This window comes from Staurois parvus, unplaced genomic scaffold, assembly GCF_062004578.1.
Source record: "Staurois parvus isolate SC_StPar_1 unplaced genomic scaffold, SC_StPar_1.0 ptg000746l, whole genome shotgun sequence".
NCBI classification, from domain to species: Eukaryota; Metazoa; Chordata; class Amphibia; order Anura; family Ranidae; genus Staurois; species Staurois parvus.
In genome coordinates, this window is record NW_028318542.1 from 2136815 (window position 1) to 2161939 (window position 25125).

The 25125-nt window shown below is 42.3% G+C and overlaps 1 protein-coding gene across 1 annotated transcript in view; it reads left to right on the top strand.

Moving 5' to 3' along the window:
• Positions 1 to 2545: 2545 nt before the first annotated feature.
• Positions 2546 to 25125, top strand: part of LOC149445107 (cytochrome P450 2C8-like) — a 41964-nt gene continuing 19384 nt past the window's right edge. The window contains exons 1-6 of the mRNA XM_089654156.1: positions 2546 to 2620; positions 7339 to 7545; positions 14090 to 14252; positions 14355 to 14504; positions 19191 to 19351; positions 21608 to 21784. Coding sequence (XP_089510282.1) covers positions 7366 to 7545; positions 14090 to 14252; positions 14355 to 14504; positions 19191 to 19351; positions 21608 to 21784 — 831 coding nt within the window. The 5' untranslated portion in view covers positions 2546 to 2620; positions 7339 to 7365. The remainder of the gene's footprint in view (positions 2621 to 7338; positions 7546 to 14089; positions 14253 to 14354; positions 14505 to 19190; positions 19352 to 21607; positions 21785 to 25125) is intronic.

The window sequence follows — 25125 nt, forward strand, 5'->3', positions numbered from 1 at the left end:
GTGCTCTGAACGTCATCTAAGTCACAACAATAGAAGAACACAGTCTGCTGAACATAATACTATACAAACATTAGATGTTGCCATGGTTTAATTGCACATAACATCTAAACATTCACAGTGAAGGGAGGAAAAAGTATGTGAGGCCCTAGCTTAATGACATCTCCCAGAGCTAATTGGAGCCAGGAGTGAGCCAACCTTGACTCCAATCAGTGTGATGATATTGGACGTTTTGCTGACAGCTGTCCTGCCCTTAAAAAACACACACCTGTTTTGGGTTTACTGCTTTCAAGAAGCACTGTCTGATGTGAACCATGCCTCGCAGAAAAGAGCTCTCAGAAGACCTACGATCAAGAATTGTTGACTTGCATGAAGCTGGAAAGGGTTACAAAAGTATCTCCAAAAGCCTTGATGTTCATGTGTTCATGGTAAGACAGACTGTCTACAAATGGAGAAAGTTTAGCACTGTTGCTACTCTCCCTAGGCGTGGTAGTCCTGTAAAAATGACTGCAAGAGCACAGCGCAGAATGCTGCATGAGGTAAAGAAGAATCCCAGAGTGTCAGCTAAAGACCTACAGAAATCTCTGGCACATGCAAACATTTTTGTTGATACATCTACAATAAGGAAAACATTAAACAAGAATGGAGTACATGGGAGGACACCACGGAGGAAGCCATTGCTGTCCAAAAAGAATATTGCAGCACGTTTGAAGTTTGCAAAAGAGCACCTGGATGTTCCACAGCACTACTGGCAAGATATACTGTGGACAGATGAAACCAAGATTGAGTTGTTTGGGAAGAACACACAACACTATGTGTGGAGAAACAAAAAGGCACAGCACACCAACATCAAAACCTCATCCCCACTGTAAAACATGGCGGAGGGAGCATCATGGTTTGGGGCTGCTTTGCTGCCTCAGGGCCTGGACGGATTGTTGTCATTGATGGGAAAATGAATTCCAGAGTTTATCAAGACATTTTGCAGGAAAACGTACAACCATCTGTCCGCCAACTGAAGCTCCGCAGAGGATGGGTGATGCAACAGGACAATGACCCAAAGCATATAAGTAATTCAACAAAACAATGGCTGCAACAGCACAGAATACGCCTTCTGGAGTGGCCCAGTCAGAGTCCTGACCTCAACCCAATTGAAATGCTGTGGCATGACCTTAAGAGAGCGATTAACACCAGACATCCCAAGAATATTGCTATACTGAAACAGTTTTGTGAAGAGGAGTGGTCCAAAATGACTCCAGATCATTGTGCAGGTCTGATCTGCAACTACAGGAAACGTTTGGTTGAGGTTATTGCTGTCAAAAGGAGGGTCAACCAGTTATTAAGTCCAAAGGTTTACAAACTTTTTCCTCCCTGCACTGTGAATGTTTACATGTTATGTGCAATTAAACCATGGCAACATCTAATGTTTGTGTAGTATTATGTTCAGCAGACTGTGTTCTTCTATTGTTGTGACTTAGATGACGTTCAGAGCACATTTTATGACAATTCATGCAAAACTCCACGTAATCCCAAGGGGTTCACATACTTTTTCTTGCAACTGTAGGGGACTTTGTATCCCTTATGTAATGGGAATAAAGTTTAGCACAAAAAATAGATTTTTTATTGCAAAAAAAAATAAAGTTAAATCCAAGCACATAACATTCACCCCCCAGAAAATTTTGAGGACCCCCACCCCCACATATATGCACGTACGAACGCACACACATATGTTAGTGGTGCCTGCGCGTGAAAACGTTGATTGCGATACACATGTTACATACCACCTCCCACGAATGAGAACAATAATTCTAGCACAAGAACACCTCAGTCACACTAAACTGATGACCTATAGGGGCTTTTAAAGCATTGCTTATAGAAAATATAGGGTACTGAAGTTTGTCGCCATTTCGCGGAACTGAACTGATGACCTATAGGGGCTTTTAAAGCATTACTTATAGAAAATATAGGGTACTGAAGTTTGTCGCCATTTCACGGACGTGCACAAATTTAAGGTTTGACATGTTAAGTATCTGTTTATTCGGTGCAGTCTTGTCATTTATATTTTACCAAAAATGTGGGTAATTTATTGCATTTGTTCGCCCTAAAACTCACGTCAGTGTGTTTTTTACTGAAATTGTGTGATTCTTAGACCTTTTATAATATCGTATGTCAAAAAAAAAAAAATTGGAATTACCACTATTTTATTCTCTACTGTAGGGTGTCTGCCTTCAGAAAATAAATTGGGGGTTTTGTGTAATTATTTTTTAAACGTGTGCAAAAAATGCAAAAAATGCAAAAACGAAAGGGTTAATCCTTAAGTTGGTGCATGTGTGCTAGAGATATCCACACCCAGTGTATAGAACTTGCATGTGTTTCTACTAACAGCTGATAGGAGCGAGATAATTGCAATTATTCCTGAAGCTTGTCAGCGATTATGCACATTATGTATTGTGTTTAATCTTGTACACTGATCTGTACACTGGCATTGACATTCCTAATGTACTGGAGAGGGAGGGGTCCATGAAAACCAAAAAAAGACCTTTACACAGTGGGGGAGGGTATGTATGCTTTAGTACATTGCACAAGAATTTCAGGATATACTAAACATAACAAGCAAGCAGACAAGGTAAGTAAAACACAGAAAAAAAACATAAGGCAGGGGAGGTTTAAAGCCAATTTGTAATATTGTGTTGCAGTAAAATTTACATGCACATTAGATGCATTGGTGCAATGTGGTGTCATGGATTCTGAATGGCATTCCAATGCACCCTGGTGATGAATGTGTGATGCTTAGGGCTTTTTTGCAGTGGGAACATGGGGAAGTGAAGTTCCGGCACCTCCAGCACTGACTGTATGTAATGCTAAGGTGTGCTGGAGGGTCTATTAATGCTGGCTGCTGAGAGGTCTATTATTTTTGAGGAGGTCTTATGTTGCTGGGGGGGTCAGTTGTTGCTTGTGGGGGTTGGGGGGTCTAATGTTGACAGAAAGGTATATTGATGCTGGTTGCTGGGAGATCTGTTGTTGCTGCTGGGGGTCTATTTGAGCTATTGTTACTGAGCTGGTATTTTGTTTTAGGAGTAAAAATGTTGCAGCAGGGGTCTATTGTTGTGGGGAGATCTATTGTTGCTGGTAGTATATTGTTGTGGGGGGGGACTAATGTTCCTGGGGGGATCTATTGATGCTGGCTGCAAAATGCCTATTTTACTGGTTTTTTTTTTTTTTGTTATCATGAACAAATGCTATACAAATTACTTGGCACCACAAAATAATACTTGGTTTTGTATTCTCTAAAATGGGCAGTACTAGGAGGTGTGTAAGGGGTGGAACCAAGAGACAGTGCTCAAAGGTGGGTAGGAAGCGAGGACAGGGGGTGATTCAGAAAGGGGGAGTTCCTGCACCTATTCTCTGAGAAAAAAAGCCCTGGTGATGCCTCATACAGGATTGCAGTGTGCTAACAAAAATGGTACATGGTATGGTATTGATTAAAAAGCTGCCTTGACACAGCGCATGTTAACGCGCTTGTGTGAACACACTACAGTGTTGTTATGGGGCCCTGAATTTACAAAAATAAATTATAGTACAGGGCAAAATGAAATGCAATTTTTTTTGCAATATTTATAGATTAGACTGAAAAATATATTAGCAGGTAACTGATTGAGCGTTATGGTCTGCAAATTTCAGCAATGTTTTAGCAGAAGAGCAATATATTTAAACTGACCATACACAGTTATTTATTAATTTTTTTCATTAATAGATTCCTCCATTCACGATGTACGGATTGTATGAACAAATTCCCTGCTGTAGCTTACTGTATTTTGACAGCCAACTGTCAAAATACCTGATCAGTAGTTGGGGTGACCAGAAAATTTCCAGCAAGATCCTTCAAAAAGTCATTTGAAAGATCAACTTTTATCCAACAGACCAGGACCAGCAGGGCCACCTATTGAGTGAATTTAATTTGATTCCTGTGAAATTTTGGACAATGTATGGACAGCTTTAGCCAAGATTCACATATTTATAAGCAGACCTATTTATGCACCTCTACTTTTTTGTTTTTGTTCATATCTGTGTATTGTGGTGCTATAAAATGTAGGTTCCTTGTATTTGGGATGTGTGTTGGGGGCCTACTTAATTTAATGCCAGTGCAATCAATACAGTACTGTAACACACACAAAGGTTTCCATCTGGTCTTAGAATGCACATACTAAAGTGCATTTGTAAGTAAAAGGTTTTTTTTTGTTTTGGATAGAATTGAGAAGGGTTTTATGCTCTTAGCAGGGGCAGATTGACCATTTGGAAACTCGGCACTGCCCAAGGGCCCGGGTTCAGTAGGGGGCCCCATGAGATGCCCCTGGTACCTTTTTCATATGCTTTTTTGAGTTTGGGCAAGGACACAGGGGCCCATGATCCCCTATTGCCCGTGGGCCCCATGATTTGTCAGTCCGCCCCTGGCTCTTAGTATTAATTACTCATTGTGTCTCCATTGGATATATCTATATTTGTATTTGGGGCTGTGACAAAAATGAGGTCTGATGACTCCAAATTGTAAGGAGAGGATAGGGAAGTCATATTGCTCACAGTGCCACGTTCATTTGTCTAAAATACGCAAGTCAGTAACAGGAACAGTTACATTTAAATCAGGATTGCACTAATACCATTTTTTTACCAGCGAGAATGAGTACCAATTTTTTCAGTCAAGTACTCGCCGATACGGAGTATCGATACCTTTGCAGATTTAAGTCCATACAAAATGAATGGGTCTCAAACTGCACTGCAAAGAATCACATGTGATTCCTGTCCAAATCTCATGTGATTTCCCTCACCGCTCCTGTGTGAACCCAGTATGGAAAGACAGGGAAGTGCCAAAGTGCGGAAATTGGCAAACGGTTTATTAAAAAATGTTATAATCACTCACATGTAAAAGTACATATTTCGCATGTCAAATCCACATCTGCATGGTCATAGTGTCCCTGTCCCACGGGACCCGCCGATGATGGAAAACCACAGCCACATGCGGTGCTCACAGACAAAATATTTAAATATCATATCTGTGGTTGGCAGCCATTAAGGATGATATATTTAATAAGACTGTTAGTTAGCTCAGTAATACACAGTTTGTCCTAAAACAGAGCATTTAAGGAATACACATTTGTCAGAGTGGGGTAGTGACCTATACTGGCATACAGAGGAACTTAAAGTGGTTGTAAAGGCTCAAGGTTTTTTACCTTCATGCATTCTAAAATCCAAAATACCAAGCTTAAGGACTAGTTACTGTCTCCTGGATGCAAGTCTGTGTGGAAAATGAGTGTTGGCTGTGCAGGACTATACGAGAAATAAAGATACAATTAAAATAGATGGCATTGGGCCCACTGAAACAAAATAAAATACTACACCCCCATCAGACCCTTTGTTTGGGTATATTGATTCTGTAAATGTCCTCTCCAGGAACCAGAAAAGATGGCTGCATTAGCAGTTCAAGGCTTTTGTTTGACAATGAAAACTGCTAGGGATACTAAGGGAGGTCACGTTTCTGGGAGTCAGTGATTGATTTATCAGATTGGACTTACACCAGGGGCGAACTGACCATTTGGAAACTTGGGCACTGCCCGAGGGCCTGGGGTCAGTAGGGGGCCCCATGAGATGCCCCTGGTACCTTTTTCATATGCTTTTTTGAGTTTGAGCAAGGACACAGGGGCCCCATGTTCCCCTATTGTAAGTCCAATGGTCACGTTTCTGGGAGTCAGTGATTGATCTATCAGATTGGACTTACACCAGGGGCGGACTGACCATTTGGAAACTCGGGCACTGCCCGAGGGCCCGGGGTCAGTAGGGGGCCCCATGAGATGCCCCTGGTACCTTTTTCATATGCTTTTTTTGAGTTTGAGCAAGGACACAGGGGCCCCATGTTCCCCTATTGCCCGGGGGTCCCGTGAGTTGTCAGTCCGCCCCTGACTTACACTGCAAGCTAATTGGACTCTGCATAGAACCAAAGACCAGGCAAACTTTCCTGTGGAGGAACAAAAATACTAAGCTACCTTCACGACCAAAAAATAGATAACTGTGTGTGAAGCTCAGAGGTCTCTAGTGTACCAGTATGGTGGAATCAAAGCATCCAATCCCTCTGTGTTTGAGAAACAACAACAATTGTAATAAACACATTATTGCACTTGCCAAATGGAATCAATGGTCTTGATTTAATAAAGGAATAGAGCATGTTCACTTTCAACCTGCATTTTTTACTTTGTAAATTAAATTTTTCACTTATCTTAGTCAATAGTGTTAAACAAAGTTAACTTCAATTTGAAAAGAATAACCAATCATGTGCAAGGTAAATTAACAAAAATAATTTTTGCTAGCATATGATCAATAAAACTAGACTTCATTCACTAAGCTAAGTAAAAATTCCTTATACAATCAGAAAATGTACTTTAATTGCTGGTATTTTGTATCCATGGTTTTATCCATCCAAAAAGAAGGCTGCCATTGCTCACAGTCCTCCAGAACTTTCCTGGCTATTATACTAATTTTCTGATTTCACAACTTTAAGGATATGTTTGAATAGGAATTTAGCCACGGTGCAAATCCCAGTGGCAAGAATCTGATTCCTGCTGATGGTTTTGACAGTTATGAGTGGGTAGCTGTATCCTTCAAGTTCATACACTGCAATGCAAGCAGGTAATCACTGGCTGTGCGAAAATCTAGGAATACCTGTGACCACTGGTGGTTTGTCATTGTCATGTACAGGCTCGGCGGCCACATCTATCTGCTCACAGCTTTCAAAACAAGTAGCAGGAACCAGTAGAGTCTTGCTGATGGGATTTGCACTGTGGCTAAATGCCCGTACAAATATAGCCTTAGTCACTGACCTAGAGCATTTTGGCAGCCAATGAAGACACAACCTCTGAGCTGGGTTCTTGTCCATTAACAGTGACTCCAAATGGAATGGAGCTAAAGGACAAGCTTGACAGCATAACATGTAAAAAGATCCTGGTATGACTTTATTTCAGTAAAGTTCAAGCAGTGGTGTAGCACTTCAATTTACATTTTTTTTACATTACACTACAAGCCAATGAGACCATGGAGGTCCTTTGGGATGTAAAAGCCCCTTGCCTGGGAACCAGAATATTTACATCAAAATAAATACTTTATGGTAGCAATATCAATATGACTTATGGGTCCAGCACAATTTTTCCACTTTCCTTAACTAAGCTTGATAACAAGGCAGCTAGTATTTTCATTAGGAACTTTGTTTTTATTGCCAAGAGATTTTGTGTTGATGCGAACTGAAGTGAAAAGTAAATGACCAGTGTTTTAACCCCTTTATAACTTTTTTATGTGTTTCAGTGTCAGTGACTCCCCACTTCAGAGACAATGGAGTTTGGTGGTGTTGGGACACTCATCTTGACTGTCTTCATCTCCTTTCTCATATTCTTCTTAACATGGAATGATAACAGCAAACGAAAGGACCTACCTCCGGGGCCCACTCCTCTTCCTCTGCTTGGGAACATTTTACAGCTGAACGTCAAAGAGCTGCATCAATCCCTCTTAAAGGTGAGGACAACCTTCCTTTAATCAAAACAGTGCTTTGATCCTACAGGGCATAGAAATAGGTACAAATAACTGTCACCAACCCCTCCCCCGCACACTGCTTATACTCACCCTCCCTTTTCTCTCCTACAGCTCAGTTTACCCATTGATGCAAAACAAAATATGCAGTTGCTCTGGGTATGGAGGAGCATGTGTCTTTTTCCTCCTTTCTCCCAGTGTTGGGTATTTGGGCAGCCAGCCACAAGGCCTCAGCACCATCACATGTTGGCAGATATTGAGGTTTTAGTCCTGTGTAAGCTTTGACCTGATCAACTTGGATCTTACATAGGAATTTTTCTCTCAACACCTGTGGGTAAGCAGAGTAGGAGAAGGGAAGAAAAACCGGCCATATTTTAGTAGAATTTTGTGCAAAAATGTTCATTATAAAAATGTTTATTTGTTTTTCTTTTTGTTAGAGCGGAATGGACAATTTTTCTTGAATGAGCACATTTCTAACAGTTTATGTGGTTTTTGTTAGGGAAATTATATTCACTTGAAAATCACACACCTTTCCTGCACCACGTTTTCATGCGAATTGGCCCTGAGTGAAGCCCAGAACCTGGCCCCTCCAAAAGGCAGTTATAAATGTGTGATTTTTACGAGGTTATGTGGAAGAAGGTTATCCTTTTTAGCTTTGGCACTGGAGAAGGATTTTATGCTTGCCGTGGACAATGTGCAGAACTAACAGACTGATTTTGGAAGAGAGCAAACCAGTCACCTGTCACTAGAAGCCCAAATGATGAAGCTACAACTGTCCTATTTTGGTCACACAGAAGAGTGATCACTGGAGAAGGAAATAATGTTTGGGAAGATTGAAGGAACCAGGTGAAGAGGGAGACCAGCTACTGGATGGTTGGACACATTGACAACAGATGGTTGAATGACATTGGCAGATCATGCCTTGACTTCTCTTTAGATCTCTCATTCATCAAGTTGCTAGGACTCAGTCCTAAGTTGACGGCACTTAACTAACATACTATCGAGCAGAAAAGGTTGTCCCATATGATTAGATTGTTTATTGAAAGTTTCAGCGCTCAGGTGCTGGAATCTGTATAATGTGAATTTGTTTAGCACAAGATGGTGGACTAGTATCCTAGCTGCTCAACCAAATCCACTGGGAGTAGTGAAATGACTGATAAATACTCTATACCAGCGTTTTTCAACCACTGTGCCGCGGCACACTAGTGTGCCGTGAGATATTGTCTGGTGTGCCGTGGGAAAAATTGCAATTTCATCCGTAACATGTGGCCTCGGCTCACAAATAGACCAATCATTAGAACAGCAATGGACAAACTACGGCCAGCAGGCTGTATACGGCCCGGCGGACCTTTTAATCCGGCCCGCGGAGCGTGATACTGTCAGGATGATCTGTCCCCCTCGACGTATCTGTGCATGTGCCGGAGATCGCCGATCGGCTGCTAATGCCTGAAACTGGCACATGCGCAGATACGTCGAGGGGGACAGATCCTCATAGGAGACAGATTTTCATGCTACACCGGAACGGCGAGAGGAACGTGCGGAGCAAAGGTAAGTGAATTGACACAGGGGGGGCTTGGGGACTTAATATGGGGGATGAATTAATATGGGGGATGAATTACTATGGGGGATGAATTACTATATGGGGGATGAATTACTATGGGGGATGAATTACTATGGGGGATGAATTACTATATGGGGGATGAATTAATATGGGGGATGAATTACTATGGGGGATGAATTACTATGGGGGATGAATTACTATATGGGGGATGAATTACTATGGGGGATGAATTACTATGGGGGATGAATTACTATAGGGGGGATGAATTACTATGGGGGATGAATTACTATGGGGGATGAATTACTATATGGGGGATGAATTACTATGGGGGATGAATTACTATGGGGGATGAATTACTATATGGGGGATGAATTACTATGGGGGATGAATTACTATATGGGGGATTAATTACTATAGGGGGGGTGAATTACTATGGGGGATGAATTACAATATGGGGGATTAATTACTATAGGGGGGATGAATTACTATATGGGGGGTGAATTACTATGGGGGATGAATTACTATGGGGGATGAATTACTATATGGGGGATGAATTACTATGGGGGATTAATTACTATATGGGGGATGAATTACTATGGGGGATGAATTACTATGGGGGATGAATTACTATATGGGGGATGAATTACTATGGGGAATGAATTACTATATGGGGGATTAATTACTATGGGGGATGAATTACTATATGGGGGATTAATTACTATGGGGGATGAATTACTATGGGGGATGAATTACTATGGGGGATGAATTACTATATGGGGGATGAATTACTATGGGGGATGAATTACTATGGGGGATTAATTACTATATGGGGGATGAATTACTATGGGGGATGAATTACTATATGGGGGATGAATTACTATATGGGGGATGAATTACTATGGGGGATGAATTACTATATGGGGGATTAATTACTATGGGGGATGAATTACTATATGGGGGATGAATTACTATATGGGGGATGAATTACTATGGGGGGTGAATTACTATATGGGGGATTAATTACTATGCTTACTATGGGGGAATATTACTATACTTACTATGGATGACACATACACATCATTCATCTACTCTTGGTCCGGCCCCCGGGTCCAATATATGAACCCATTGCGGCCCTCAAGTCAAAAAGTTTTTCAATAAATGTTTTTAACATTTTCTAATGGTGGTGTGCCTCGTGATTTTTTTCATGAAAAAAGTGTGCCTTTGCACAAAAAAGGTTGAAAAACACTGCTCTATACAACAGAGAGCGCTTGAAATAAGATGGTCCACAAGATGGTGCTAGAATTGAATCAATGTTCTGATGCACCAATGACAAGCAAGGCAACATATATCCAAACATCCAGTGAATAAAAGGAGGAAATTTATTGAGCAACCATAAATTCACAGCCATTAAAATTAACCTTAGGCATATAAGGATCAGCAAGCACAGGTATTCATCAATAGCGGTGGCAAAGATGGTAAAAATTGTCATACTGGCTAGGAATAGAGAGAGCCGTATGGTTTCCCAAGCTGTAATCTGGGTGATTCCTTTTCTTATCTTGAAGACAAACAGCCATTTCTTCAGCCGTGCACGCGCCCCCTAGCCAGAAATGCAAAATCACATATATAAACGTGATTCTGTGCACCAGTGCCACTCCGTAGCAGTAATTCTGCTATAGGGCAGTTGGGAAGCAGTTAAAGTACAACTAAAGTAAAAACATTTTTTTTTTTAATTTGAATAGAGTGGTGTGAGATGAAAACGCTTGCCAGTTTTTTTTTGTTGTCTGTGCCTGCCTTAGGCAGATTCTTCTTTTCTATTTGACCTGTTTACCATTATTGAATTTGAAAGTAAAAGAAAACCCCACATTTTGTGTTGTCCCCAGAAAAGTAATAGAGGTGCAATCATCCAATGGTGAAACTAGTTCTGCTGACCTGGGGGTCCCCAAGGAATTCTCTTAATTTGCAGAGATTTCCTTTCACTTCCTGTTTGGCTATAGGACAGGAAGTGAATGGAAATCTCTGCACTGGGACATAGATGACAAAAAATCTGGCAGGGGTTATAATCCTCCCTTGCGCTATCCAAAATTGAAAAAAAAAATAAAATGTTTTCCCTATAGTTCTAATTTAACAAAACTATAATTGTTTTGTGTCAATTTTATCTTTTTTTTGTTTAACATTTTTTAGTAAAAAAAAAGAAAAAAAAAAGAAAAAAAAGAAAAAACCCAAGCCCCCCCCCCAAAAAAAACCAAAGACAAAACAAAAAAAACCCCAAAAAATAAAAAGCAAAAAAAAACGGGCAGACACGGTGGACCACTCTGTCTTTTTCTGCCTTCACTTTTCTATGTTTCTAAATGATTCTGTAGATTAACATTCACAGGCAGAGTTTCCCCCTGCTAAAAAATGTTCCACATGTAAACTATCAGCGTACAACTGTGTGTGCTACTAGTTCCGAGACCACACAGTCAGTGTTAGTTTCAGACTAATGCAGGCCATAGATGGGTCGAAAATCAGCCGATTTTTCAGACAAAAATAAAACCGGCAGATTTTCGGATCGTTAGTGGGCTAATTGTTCGTCCGTTTTTTGGTATTTTGGCAGATTTTTATTATCGGGAAAGTTGGAAAAAAATCGTCCGATTTTGCCGATCGGCCGATTTTCGCGGCAATTATGGGCAAATCGGCCGATCTTTTTACCGATAAAAAGTCTGCGCATGAGCAGTGACCTGCAAGAGGAAGACAAAAAGAAGAAGAAAAAGAAGAAGAGGATGAAGAAGAAGAGGATGAAGAAGAGGAAAAAGAAGAGGATGAAGATGAAGAAGAGGATGAAGAAGAAAAGGATGAAGAAGAGGAAGAAGAAGAGGATGAAGAAGAAGAGGATGAAGAAGAAGAAAAAGAGGATGATGAAGAAGAAGAAGAAGAGGATGATGAAGAAGAAGAGGAAGATGAAGAAGAGGAAGATGAAGAAGAGGATGAAGAAGATGAAGAGGAGGATGAAGAGGAAGAAGAAGAGGATGAGGCCGATCTTTTTACCGATAAAAAGTCTGCGCATGAGCAGTGACCTGCAAGAGGAAGACAAAAAGAAGAAGAAAAAGAAGAAGAGGATGAAGAAGAAGAGGATGAAGAAGAGGAAAAAGAAGAGGATGAAGAAGAAGATGAAGAAGAGGATGAAGAAGAAAAGGATGAAGAAGAGGAAGAAGAAGAAGAGGAAGAAGAAGAAGAAGAGGATGAAGAAGAAGAAAAAGAGGATGATGAAGAAGAAAAAGAGGATGATGAAGAAGAAGAGGAAGATGAAGAAGAGGATGAAGAAGATGAAGAGGAGGATGAAGAGGAAGAAGAAGAGGATGAGGCCGATCTTTTTACTGATAAAAAGTCTGCGCATGAGCAGTGACCTGCAAGAGGAAGACAAAAAGAAGAAGAAAAAGAAGAAGAGGATGAAGAAGAAGAGGATGAAGAAGAAGAGGATGAAGAAGTGGATGAAGAAGAAGAAGAAGAAGAGGATGAAGAAGAAAAGGATGAAGAAGAGGAAGAAGAAGAGGAAGAAGAAGAGGAGGAAGAAGAAGAGGAGGAAGAAGAAGAGGATGAAGAAGAAGATGAAGAAGAAGATGAAGAAGAAGAGGATGAAGAAGAGGATGAAGAAAAGGATGAAGAAGAAGAAGAGGATGAAGAAGAAAAGGATGAAGAAGAGGAAGAAGAAGAAGAAGAGGATGAAGAAGAAGAGGATGAAGAAGAAAAAAAAGAGGATGATGAAGAAGAAGAAGAGGATGATGAAGAAGAAGAAGAGGAAGAGGAAGATGAAGAAGAGGATGAAGAAGATGAAGAGGAGGATGAAGAGGAAGAAGAAGAGGATGAAGAAGAAGAGGAATTCCAGTCCGGCAAAAAGTGTCCCTTCAGAGAGCTCCACTATTTCTTTGACAGTTTCTTGACATTTACAGCGGTTGCAACAATGTATCTATTTGTTTCCAAATAAAAACATCTGTATCCTAAATGGATACAAATAGATACATTGTTGCAACCGCTATAAATGTCAAAGAACTGTCAAAGAAATAGCGGAGCTCTCTGCAGGGACACTTTTTGTCGGCTGTAGACGGGATGAAAATCAGCCGATTTTTTTTTTTACCGTTCCTGGTAACGTCGGCCGCTTGAACGACCGATTTTTAATTTTTTTAAAGAAAAATCGGCCGGTTTTCTCCCCATCTATGGCCTGCATTACAATCAGAAACAAATCAGTGAGATTTCCAATCATACCTCTGCCACAACAGCCAATCATGCTGATCATGTGCAAGCTGGAGGTTTGTTTACAAAAAAAAACCCCTCCCAAATGCAGATGATGATTATTTACCTTGTCATCTGCTTGTGCACTGGTGCAGTGAAGAGATATCACCAGCTAAAGTTTCTCTTGAAAGCGACACTTCGGGGTATGTCAATCCCCTGTGTCCCCCACTGCACTTGGTGACACCTCCTGGCCACCTCCAAATTGCTACAATGTCCTATAGTGACATACAGGAACTGCTCAGTGAAACTGGGGATACAAGAGATTGACACTCCTGGAAGTGTCAGTTTCAGAAAAAAACTTAATACACTGGAGCAGTGTGCCGGGACATAGACAGCAAGAGAGGTAAGTATTTACTTTAAAAGTACAGCTTTTATATGAAATTTTTATTTTTGTACCAGAATCACTTAAAAAAACAATGTAGAAAGTATTTACAGTAGATAGTCATAAAATGATTGTCAAGTAAACCAGTGCATACTGACACTGCTAAATCTGGTCTGCCTGTTTAGGCTTCAACGAGCTCTGACCATGAAAGTTTTAATAAGCACTTTTGTACTATATATATATATATATATATATATATATATATATATATATATATAAAATGATTGCCTTTGGGCTCCTTATCTCTGATTGAAACTGTGTACAGGACCATCTACTTAATGATATAAAGTACAACTTTTCTTCTGCTGATTTTTCCATAGCTTGCAAAGATCCATGGAGATGTATTCACTGTCCATCTAGGGAACAGGAGAGTGATTGTCCTACATGGATACGATGCTGTGAAGGAGGCTCTAATAGATAATGCAGATGTCTTCAGTGATAGAGGAAAAGTGCCTGTAGCTGATTTTGTTTTTAAGGGCTATGGTATGTAACAGTCAACAAGGCAAGAGCCGATGTCATCATAATAGATATAACTTGAAATGGTCATTTCAGGAATTCTTAAATGATATGTGATTCCATTACCAGGAGTGATTCTGAGCAATGGGGAGCGTTGGAAACAGCTACGGCGCTTCTCTCTCACCACGCTGAGGAATTTTGGAATGGGGAAAAGAAGTGTTGAAGAGCGGATTCTGGAAGAGTCTCAATGTCTTAGAGACGAGCTTAGAAAAAAAGCAGGTGGGCTTACATATAGACTTTCCTTTAGGAGGAAGCAGCCAAAATCCAAGTAGAAGATATTGTACCCTGCCAGCATAGTACAGAGAGCCCATGCTCTCTGTTAAGTGTGGAAGCATTGACATCTCCACAGAGGTCTGACATGTCCCCTGTTGAGTCAAATCTAAAGCTCTCCAATCAGCAAAGCTCATTCTCCTTGCTGATTGGAGAACTCTAGATGTGATTCATCAGGGGAGTTAGACGCCTGCAGAGAGACCACTGCTTCCACACAGAGAGCAAGGGTCCTTCTCTACAACACTGATGGCTTATTTTGTATTGTATGAAGTGAGGGGATCCATGTTTTATCATCATCTCGGGAGTGATTGATCATGGAGCAATTACATGCAAGTGATCAGTTCTGGGCACAAACATTTGCAGGTAATCGCTGCATGAGTGATAACATGTGAGCAGCCACAATTAGCTGTGGGAACTGTCAGCCTCCCATTGCTTTCAATGGGGCTTCCGCCTGTAGATAGTCACTGGAAATTCCCACTGGGCATCCCACATGTAATCGTTAATGGCCCTGTTTGCTAGCGTGTATGGGACCTTAAAGTGTTACTAAACCCAGGATCCTGCATTCACTATATCTGGTCTCTCTGGACCCTGCATTCACTATATCTGGTCTCTCTGGACCCTGCATTCACTATATCTGGTCTCCACGGACCCTGCATTCACTATATCTGGTCTCCCAGGACCCTGCATTCACTATATCTGGTCTCTCTGGACCCTGCAGTCACTATATCCGGTCTCCCACAGTACACACAACATGGAAATGCAATTATTTTAGGAAATATAAACTGCTAAATACTTCTTCTCATCAGCAGTTAGAGCAATCTTGTGACTTCTATCAGAATTCAGGCAAAAATATTGTGCAAAGCTGGTAGAGACATCCCCAAAAAGACTTGCAGTTGTAATTGTAGCAAAAGGTGGTTCTACAAAGTATTGACCACACTTTTCAGATATTTATTTGTAAAAAATTTTGAAAACTATTTATCATTTTCCATCCACTTCACAATTATGTGCCACTTTGTGTTGGTCTATCACATCAAATCCCAATAAAATACATTTATGTTTTTGGTTGTAACATGACAAAATGTGGAAAATTTCAAGGAGTAGCAATGCTTTTTTCAAGGCACTGTATACAGACTGATTTTACTGTTGCGGTTTTAGTAACTCTTTAAGCTGGAATTTGATCCTAAAATTAACTGAGATAGATTTTATAGGAGTGGTTATGCCTGTAGCAGAGTGCGACCTTTCTGTCCTTGATACATGTTTCCTTGTGTGTAACTCGACATGCAGCTAAACCCTCCTATTCTGCAATAAGCCAGACAGTGTAATCTTGAAGCTTTATTAACAACATAGGTTGCGTGAAACTATTAGGAAAAACAGATAAGAAATACATATAATCAATATATGAAATATACAAACACAATGAAATGATTTAGCTGAAAATGGCAATAAGTTCATGTTCAGCAGCAATGCTACCTTTGGGCATAGTTGCCAACTGTTACAAATTTGGCGGGACAGTCACGGGTTTTCAGAAGCTGTCCCAGAGGTGGAGCCTGCCTTCTCTTTGGTTTGTTCAGTTTGACTGGAGCTTTCTCTATAAACAAAAAAAGATTGACAATTTAAAAAAAAACTATATTTTTTACTTTTTGCTATAAAACATATCCAGGAAAACAAAATTAAAAAAAATGAATTTCTTCATAAATTTAGGCCAAAATGTATTCTGATACATCTTTGCTAAAAAGAAATCCCAGTACATGTAAATTAATTGGTTTACGTGAAAGTTATAGCGTCTACAAATGGCAGTATATATAAGGCAGTATATATACTGGAATTTTTTTTTTAATACTAGTAATCAGTGACTTATAGCGGGACTGTGGCGGGCTTTCTGACACTGAAGGGAACTGACTAACTTTCACTGATATCCCCAATTACACTAATACAGTGATCAGTGCTAATAAAAAGCACTGACACTGTACTAATGACACTGGGCGGGAAGGGGGTTAACATCTGGGTCGATCAAAGGGTTAACTGTGTGCTTTGTGTGTTTTACTATGTGTGCTTTACTATGAAAAGCATGCTGCTTTGTATTGCTCTGCTATGCAGAGCAATACAAAGCAGCATGCTGGTGCTGACAGGGGAGAGATCTGTATTGTTTACATACAGACCTTTCCCCTTTCAGTGTTCATCGGTGATCGCCGGGTGCCGACGAGTAATCTCCCTCTGGGACCTGGTGATCGACAGCTGTAGCCGCCAGGGGCAGCGTGGGTAGGACGGCACGCGCGTGCCCCCTACCCAGAAATGTAAAGTCACGTGTATTTATATATATGTGATTTTGCACAGCCCTACCACCCTGTAGCAGTACGTCTGCTATAGGGTGGAGGGGAAGCAGTTAAAAAAAAAAACAGTTCAAGTATATATTCTTAACTCAGAAAAAATATATTTTATTGCTCTCAGCATTTTTTTCTTTTTTGCTCCTTTGATCAGACTTCCTGTTAGAAGGTGGTTACTAGGGGCCTATAAACTGTTAGAAACCAGCTTAAAGTAGAATTCTGGCATATACCTAACTAATTGTAAATCTGCTTCCACACCCCTCCCCACCCAACTATACCAACTACCCCATGGAAGAAAGTTGTATATGATACGTACTTACCTATTTTTGGGCCACTCCAGTCCAGTCCTGTGATATGGTTCCCCTGTTTAAGCCAGCAATGCTTCAGGGGGGAGGGAGCACAGAAAATAGATGGCACATGGGAGACTATGGGTGACATCCCTGACATTCCCAGCTGTTGTTGGAGCGCTCTCTCCTCTCCCCTGCAGCCACTGCCTTTTGACACAAAGGATCACAGGATCAGACCAGAGTGGCCTGAGAATAGGAAAGTAAGGAAACCTTTCTTACACGGAGTAGTTAGGCGGGGGGTGAGAGCAGTTTTAAGATTAGTGGTAGCCCATAATTTCACATTAAATCCAACTTAAGGGTTCACAAATGTGTGGGACTGGGCTAATGCTATGCCTTTTTTAGAACCATGCCCATTTGAAATGAACGCACCTCCCCTAATTATAGTCCATTCTCCACCTACAACGGCTTGCTAGATGCACTGCAAAAAAAGTGTCCCTAAAATTGTTTTTTAAATGTTGCCAATTATGCCTTTGGGGGATGTAAGTTTTTAGTCCACAACATATGCTACAATAGTTGGTTTCTTTCCCTCACTTATTGCTCCCCCCCATCCCCACTTTGACAGCTAGTGGAGGATCTTCTCATCCCTCGCTAGCTGTCAAATTTAAAAAGTCATCTGTGAATGAGAGACTACAAGTCCCGACAGCCTTAGCGGCTGTCAGCTTGTAGTCCTCAATGAACTACCATGGCGGTATGAAGCGTGATAGTTCATTCATTCTTCCTGTCAGTATATGTGCTTGCTCGTACATCCAGTATGAGAAAGCAGATATACTGACAGATATGCAGGGGACCTTCATGGCACCATTGATCTGCTGATCACTGGTGCAATTCTTTTTAGGCTCCTGCAGACGAAAATAATAAATTCACATTTTTTACCTGTAAAAAAATGTGCATTTAATATTTTTTTCTAAAAGGTGAACTTATCCTTTTAAAATGGAGTCGGAGATCCCAAGATGCATCTCTTACCTTTCCTTAGAATGAAGGAGTTTTTTTTTTTATTATGGCCAAACAGTCTCTAGTTTCTGTAAAACATTACATTTATTACCTGCTCCATCTAGTGGCCAAATTTGATGTTGCAGATAGGACAACCTAATGGATTTCCCTGCTGGAGGTAGAACAGTAACATTAGTGAGTGGAATAGTCCATTCTGTAGAATATCAACTTCCAAATTCAGCATTTATACTTGGCTTGCATCTAAGCCCTGTTCAGCTCAAACATGAAAATATTGCATTATGACCAATTGATGAAGCTTACGATCTTAAGAAACCAATGTACTAAGCAAAATACAGTGTTTGTTTGTGACAGCTGGTCAAACACTTGTGACATTTGTCCAACATTTTTTTTTCTATAAATGGGCCCCTATCAACCATGTACACTCACTGGCCACTTTATTAGGTACACCTTGCTAGTACCGGGTTGGACCTCCTTTTGCCTTCAGAACTGCCTTAATTCTTTGTGGCATAGATTCTATACGGTGTTGGAAACATATCTCAGAGATTCTGGTCCACATTGGCATGAGTTACTGTTGCCTCTCTATCATTTCGAACCAGTCTGCCCATTCTTCTCTGACCTCTGACGTCAACAAGGCATTTTCATCCACACAACTGCCACTCACTGGATATTTTCTCTTTTTTGGATCATTTTCTGTAAACCCTAGATATGGTTGTGTGTGAAAATCGCAGCAGATCAGAAGTTTTTGACATACTCAGACCAGCTTGTCTGACACCAAAAACCATGCCATGTTCAAAGTCACTTAAATCCCCTTTCTTCCCCATTCTGATGCTCAGTTTGCACTTCAGAAAGTTATCTTCACCACATCTACATGGCAAATGCTGCCATCTGATTGGCTGGCTGATTAGCAATTTGTGTTACCAAGCAATTGAACAGGTGTACATAATAAAATTGCCAGTGAGTGAATAATAATATATTACTCTTTTTGATCTGAGAATATTTCAATCTTATTCCAGGTTTACCGTTTGACCCCACATTCCTCTTGACTCTGGCGGTATCCAACGTGATATGCTCCATCGTATTTGGTGAACGTTTTGATTATGAAGACAAGAAGTTTCTTGGCCTTCTTACTATGCTGAAAGAAGCCTTTAGAATAATAAATTCATTAGCTGGGCAGGTAAACACAATATCTGACTGGAATGAAAGTAAGCAATGCATGTAAAATATTTATAGTTGGATTCTAAGTTAATCAAGTCTATAATCAATAGAGGTCATAGGGGTTCCCAAAAGAGCAGGCATTCTAGTACCATCTTTTATTATACTGTAACTCTCTAAATAAAAAAGGACAGAACAAAAGAAAGATATGGAAATAGGTTGTGTTTAAGAAAGAAATTCTAGCATTAATCAACACCAACAATTAAGTTAAAGTTGTCTTATGGTGTGCATATACATGTTGGGGTATATTCCTAACATTCATTGGATTTGAAGAAAAATTTTGAAAGCTACAAACTTCAGCATTACAGAAAAGGTCCAGTTGAATGTGACTAACTACTGGTAGTCATGCTTTTGGTTTTCCTATCCTACACTTGTAATCATTTCTTACATAGTTCGTTCTCATTCTTTATACTTTTATAGCAATAGAGGTTCCTCCAATCTTCCTCCAATCAATTGAGAGCAATTTTTTGAAGGCAGATGGTATAACCCTTTTTTTCTGTGAGACAACCAGACCATGTAATAACTCAACAGAGTTATCCCTGTCCTGGGTGAACACAGGATGGGAACAGCTTGAACCAATGTAAATATGCATATATGATACCTGGCCAATCCCTGTGGAAGCTGCAAATCGTTGTGCTAGGCACCACTACTACAGTGATCACCACTAGCTTCTACTGTAGGTCGTGTGGCAGGTAGCTGTCCTGCTGTATTGTGAACACAGGAGGTCACTCACTTGGCACTGGTGCCAATCAGAGAGTGATTTGCATCTTCCCAATAAATGCAATTCAATGATTGGATGAGGTGGAGTGCAAACATAGTATGCAGCCAGACAATAGTGGCTACACTGGAGAAGAACGTATAATAGTGGAGTCAAAATTAATTGAAATATGATGTATAAGACGTTGCAAGAGGACCAGTGTGAGCAATGGTTGAAAGACAGTCCATGTCTGCAGAGCGCTGGGTTGAGTTTCAGATGCCACTGCTAAGTGCTCATTGAATGCTTTAGAATGTTGTATGGAGGCATTGACAATCTGTGCAGCTCAGAAGCTTCTGCAAGAATATATAGCAAGTATGTAATGTTTCCACCTGTCACTTCTTTATATATGGCCCTCCAGGCTCAGTATGGAAGTCAAACAACAAAAGAGAAAAATTCCCAGCTCAACTTGCCAACCAGCCTGCAAACAAATGAAATTAACCTGTCTAACAGTATGCATTAAAAGCAGGGATTTAGTTAGCACACATTTGCAAATACATGCGCAAACTAAAGAGCCTCCTCATGGCACCCTGATTTTCTGTAGTTCCTAACTCTACAAAATTTAAGAGCCCCCATAGTAGAGGCACATGTATTTAATGGATAGGCCAATGGCAGGTGGACCTGAGGGAGCCACCCCTCCTTAAAGGTACAGGAGTGCACTGGACACCCAGCATGTAGCACAATGGCAGCTAAGGTGTCCAGCCCCCTCACCAACAATTCAACAGTAAAAAAATGGCCACTACCCCAGTCTATAACTGGCCTTCACACCAAGGAGCACATGAAAGTGCAACGCATGTCAAACAACAAAAGAGAAAAATTTGCAGCTCAATTTGCCAACCAGCCTGCAAACAAACTGAATTAACCTTTCTAACAGTATGTGTTAAAAACAGGGGTTTAGTTAGCACACATTTGCAAATACATGCTCAGGGGCGGACTGACAACTCATGGGGCCCCCGGGCAATAGGGGATCATGGGGCCCCTGTGTCCTTGCCCAAACGCAAAAAAGCCTATAAAAAAGGTACCAGGGGCATCTCATGGGGCCCCCTACTGAACCCGGGCCCTCGGGCAGTGCCCGAGTTTCCAGATGGTCAGTCCGCCCCTGTACATTCTTAAGCTACAGAGCCTCATCACGGCATCCTGATTTTCTGCAGTTCCTAACTCTACAAATTTTAAGAGCCCCCATACTAGAGGCACATGTATTTAAAGTCATGGAAGTCTTCCACTCTTTGAGAATTGAGTCTTACATAATGATGAGCCTGAACAAACTATAAGTTAGATAATAGATATATTCCGGTGGTTCTGAGTAGGCCGAATGTATATGAAAATGTGCATAAAACACATTTATGCACTCCTAAAGATAACCCAACTCAAACAAAAAAATTTCAGTTGCTAAGTGAAAAGATATTTTAATGTGCTTTTGTCATGCATATAGAGAGAGTTTATAATTGGTTATTCTTATTGCAGCTACTAAATGCTTTCCCAAACCTTTTCCGCCATATGCCTGGACCTCATCAAAAGGCATTGAAAAATATCTTCACTTTGAAAGGATTTGTAATGGATAAGGTCAAGGAGCATCAAGAAACCCTGGACCAGAACTGTCCCAGGGATTTTATTGACTGTTTCCTCATAAAGATGGAAGAGGTAAGATTTGCTCTGTTACAAATCACATTCCACTAGGTTTTGTCATACAAAAATGTAGATATGAAGTTTTTTTTGGTTTCTCATAGCAATTAATCAGCATATTCAGGATCATGTATTAGTTGTCTGTAGATAGCTGTAGCCTATTGCAGACAATAGCAGAATAGCAGAATGTTGTACTATGTGCCATAGATAGAAGCACATAAAAGAGGTAACTGATACCTTAAAATGTCAAACTTTCAAGATGCTTCCAATAGCTTCATAACAGTATAGTATGTATAGTTTGTACAAAGCTGTCCACCATACTGCCCCGTACTACATCACTGATCTAATATCCAAGTACCGCCCAGTACGCACACTCCGCTCCTCACAAGACCTCCTTCTCTCTAGTTCCCTGGTCTCCTCCTCCCATTCCCGCCTCAAGGACTTCTGCAGGGTGTCACCCATCCTCTGGAACTCCCTGCCCCAACCCATCAGATTATCACCAACTCTCCTCTCCTTTAGGCACACCCTGAAAACCCACCTCTTCAGGGAAACCTACCCCACCCCCTGCTAACCTGCCGACCTCCTCCACTCTTCCTACCACTCCATCCCCCACAGCTATCTCCTCCTGTACCACCATCCCCTCCCTCCTAGATTGTAAGTTCGAAAGAGCAGGGCCCTCAATCCCCTCGTGTTTTGCATTGTATTGGTATTGTTCTGTCACATGTTCTGTCCCCCTTTGTAATGTACAGCGCTGAGCGAACCATTGGCGCTTTATAAATACTGTATAATAATAATAATAATAACAAAGCCATGGACTTTCTTAATTTTGAAAGTTTATCTCTCGGTAAAATGTTGTTTTTCTTTGATTCGAATAGTGTGGAAAAGGGTTTGAAATTCTATCCTTCAAATTCTTGTCTTTCAAGTTTGTATTCTTGTCAGAGACAGAAAGTAAGGGGGGAATTCCCCAGTAAGGTCACAGACAGCAATACAATCATGATAGTGGTGCTAATTAGAGATGAGCGAATTATTCAAAAATTCGATTCGACTGATTCGGCGAATTCGTGGAAAAAAATTGATTCGAGTCGAATATATTCGCTGCGAATTTAACTTATAAAAGGGTGTTTCTAGGCTTCAGAGAGCCTTTATATTAGTGCAGAACACTGTACCTTTAATTTAAATGCCCTTGGAGTCTGCTGGGGAAGAGAAATAATACTGTCAGTCAGTATGACATGCAGATGAGTGCCGTCGATCTTAGAATCACTGCACACTTCACTCATTTGGGCAGTCACGGGGCCAAAACCAGAGTGTGGAGCCACAGTGTGGCGGTAGGGGCAGCAGCAATGGGAGGCCATACAGCACCCTATGACAAAATGGAACCCACCAGCAGTGTGAGGAGACCTGAAAGTGGCACATGGCAGAGTGTGGCGATGGAGACAGCAGCAATGGGAGGCCGTACAGGGACCCATGACACACTCTGGACCTGGCAGCAGCATGAGGAGGCGGTACAGGGGCCCATGACAGATTACGGGCCTGGCAGCAGCATGAGGAGTCGGTACGGGGGCCCATGGCAGATTACGGGCCTGGCAGCAGCAATGGGAGGCCATACAGCACCCTATGACAAAATGGAACCCACCAGCAGTGTGAGGAGACCTGAAAGTGGCACATGGCAGAGTGTGGCGATGGAGACAGCAGCAATGGGAGGCCGTACAGGGACCCATGACACACTCTGGACCTGGCAGCAGCATGAGGAGGCGGTACAGGGGCCCATGACAGATTACGGGCCTGGCAGCAGCATGAGGAGTCGGTACGGGGGCCCATGACACACTCTGGACCTGGCAGCAGCATGAGGAGGCGGTACAGGGGCCCATGACAGATTACGGGCCTGGCAGCAGCATGAGGAGTCGGTACGGGGGCCCATGGCAGATTACGGGCCTGGCAGCAGCAATGGGAGGCCGTACAGGGACCCATGACACACTCTGGACCTGGCAGCAGCATGAGGAGGCGGTACAGGGGCCCATGACAGATTACGGGCCTGGCAGCAGCATGAGGAGTCGGTACGGGGACCCATGACACACTCTGGACCTGGCAGCAGCATGAGGAGGCGGTACAGGGGCGCATGACAGATTACAGGCCTGGCAGCAGCAACTTGGACAGGAGGACGTTCAGCTTCTGCACCGTCGGGTGCGTGCTCGCAAACTGTTGTCTCTTGGAAACGGATTCCAAGAAAGACTGCTGACGGAATCCGTGAAGAGGAGTAGCAGGAAAAGGAGTATCTGAACGAGCGGAATATGCCAACAAGCGACAACAGGGGCCCATGACAGATTACGGGCCTGGCAGCAGCATGAGGAGTCGGTACGGGGGCCCATGGCAGATTACGGGCCTGGCAGCAGCAATGGGAGGCCATACAGCACCCTATGACAAAATGGAAACCCACCAGCAGTGTGAGGAGACCTGAAAGTGGCACATGGCAGAGTGTGGCGATGGAGACAGCAGCAATGGGAGGCGGTACAGGGACCCATGAGACACTGTGGACCTGGCAGCAGCATGAGGAGGCGGTACAGGGGCCCATGGCAGATTAGGGGCCTGGCAGCAGGAATGGGAGACGCCCGTAATCTGCCAGCAACCTATGACAAAATGGAACCCAGCAGCAGTGTGAGGAGACCTGAAAGTGGCACATGGCAGAGTGTGGCGATGGAGACAGCAGCAATGGGAGGCCGTACAGGGACCCATGAGACACTGTAGACCTGGCAGCAGCATGAGGAGGCGGTACAGGGGCCCATGGCAGATTAGGGGCCTGGCAGCAGCAATGGGAGGCCCATAATCTGCCAGCAACCTATGACAAAATGGAACCCAGCAGCAGTGTGAGGAGACCTGAAAGTGGCACATGGCAGAGTGTGACGATGGAGACAGCAGCAATGGGAGGCCGTACAGGGACCCATGAGACACTGTGGACCTGGCAGCAGCATGAGGAGGCGGTACAGGGGCCCATGGCAGATTAGGGGCCTGGCAGCAGCAATGGGAGATGCCCGTAATCTGCCAGCAACCTATGACAGGGTATCCGCCTCACTACTAGCCCCCTCGGCTGCGTGTGGGTCAGGAGACAGAGCTGTCTCTAGACCGGCTACCGAGCCACTCTCCTCGCCAGTACTTCTTCGCCTGGCTGCTGAAGAGGCGGATGTCTCCCCCCGTTCCTGACCGCCCTCTGTTAGCTCTTCCTCACTGTACAGTGGGGCTGAGCCCACAGCATGCGATACTTCGCTTGGTGAGGGAACAGCAAAGGACAGGGGCAGGTAGAGGACACGTGATTTCAGTGGGCTTGCTCCCGGGCCATGCCAACTAACGGTTGTGTCTGACGTACA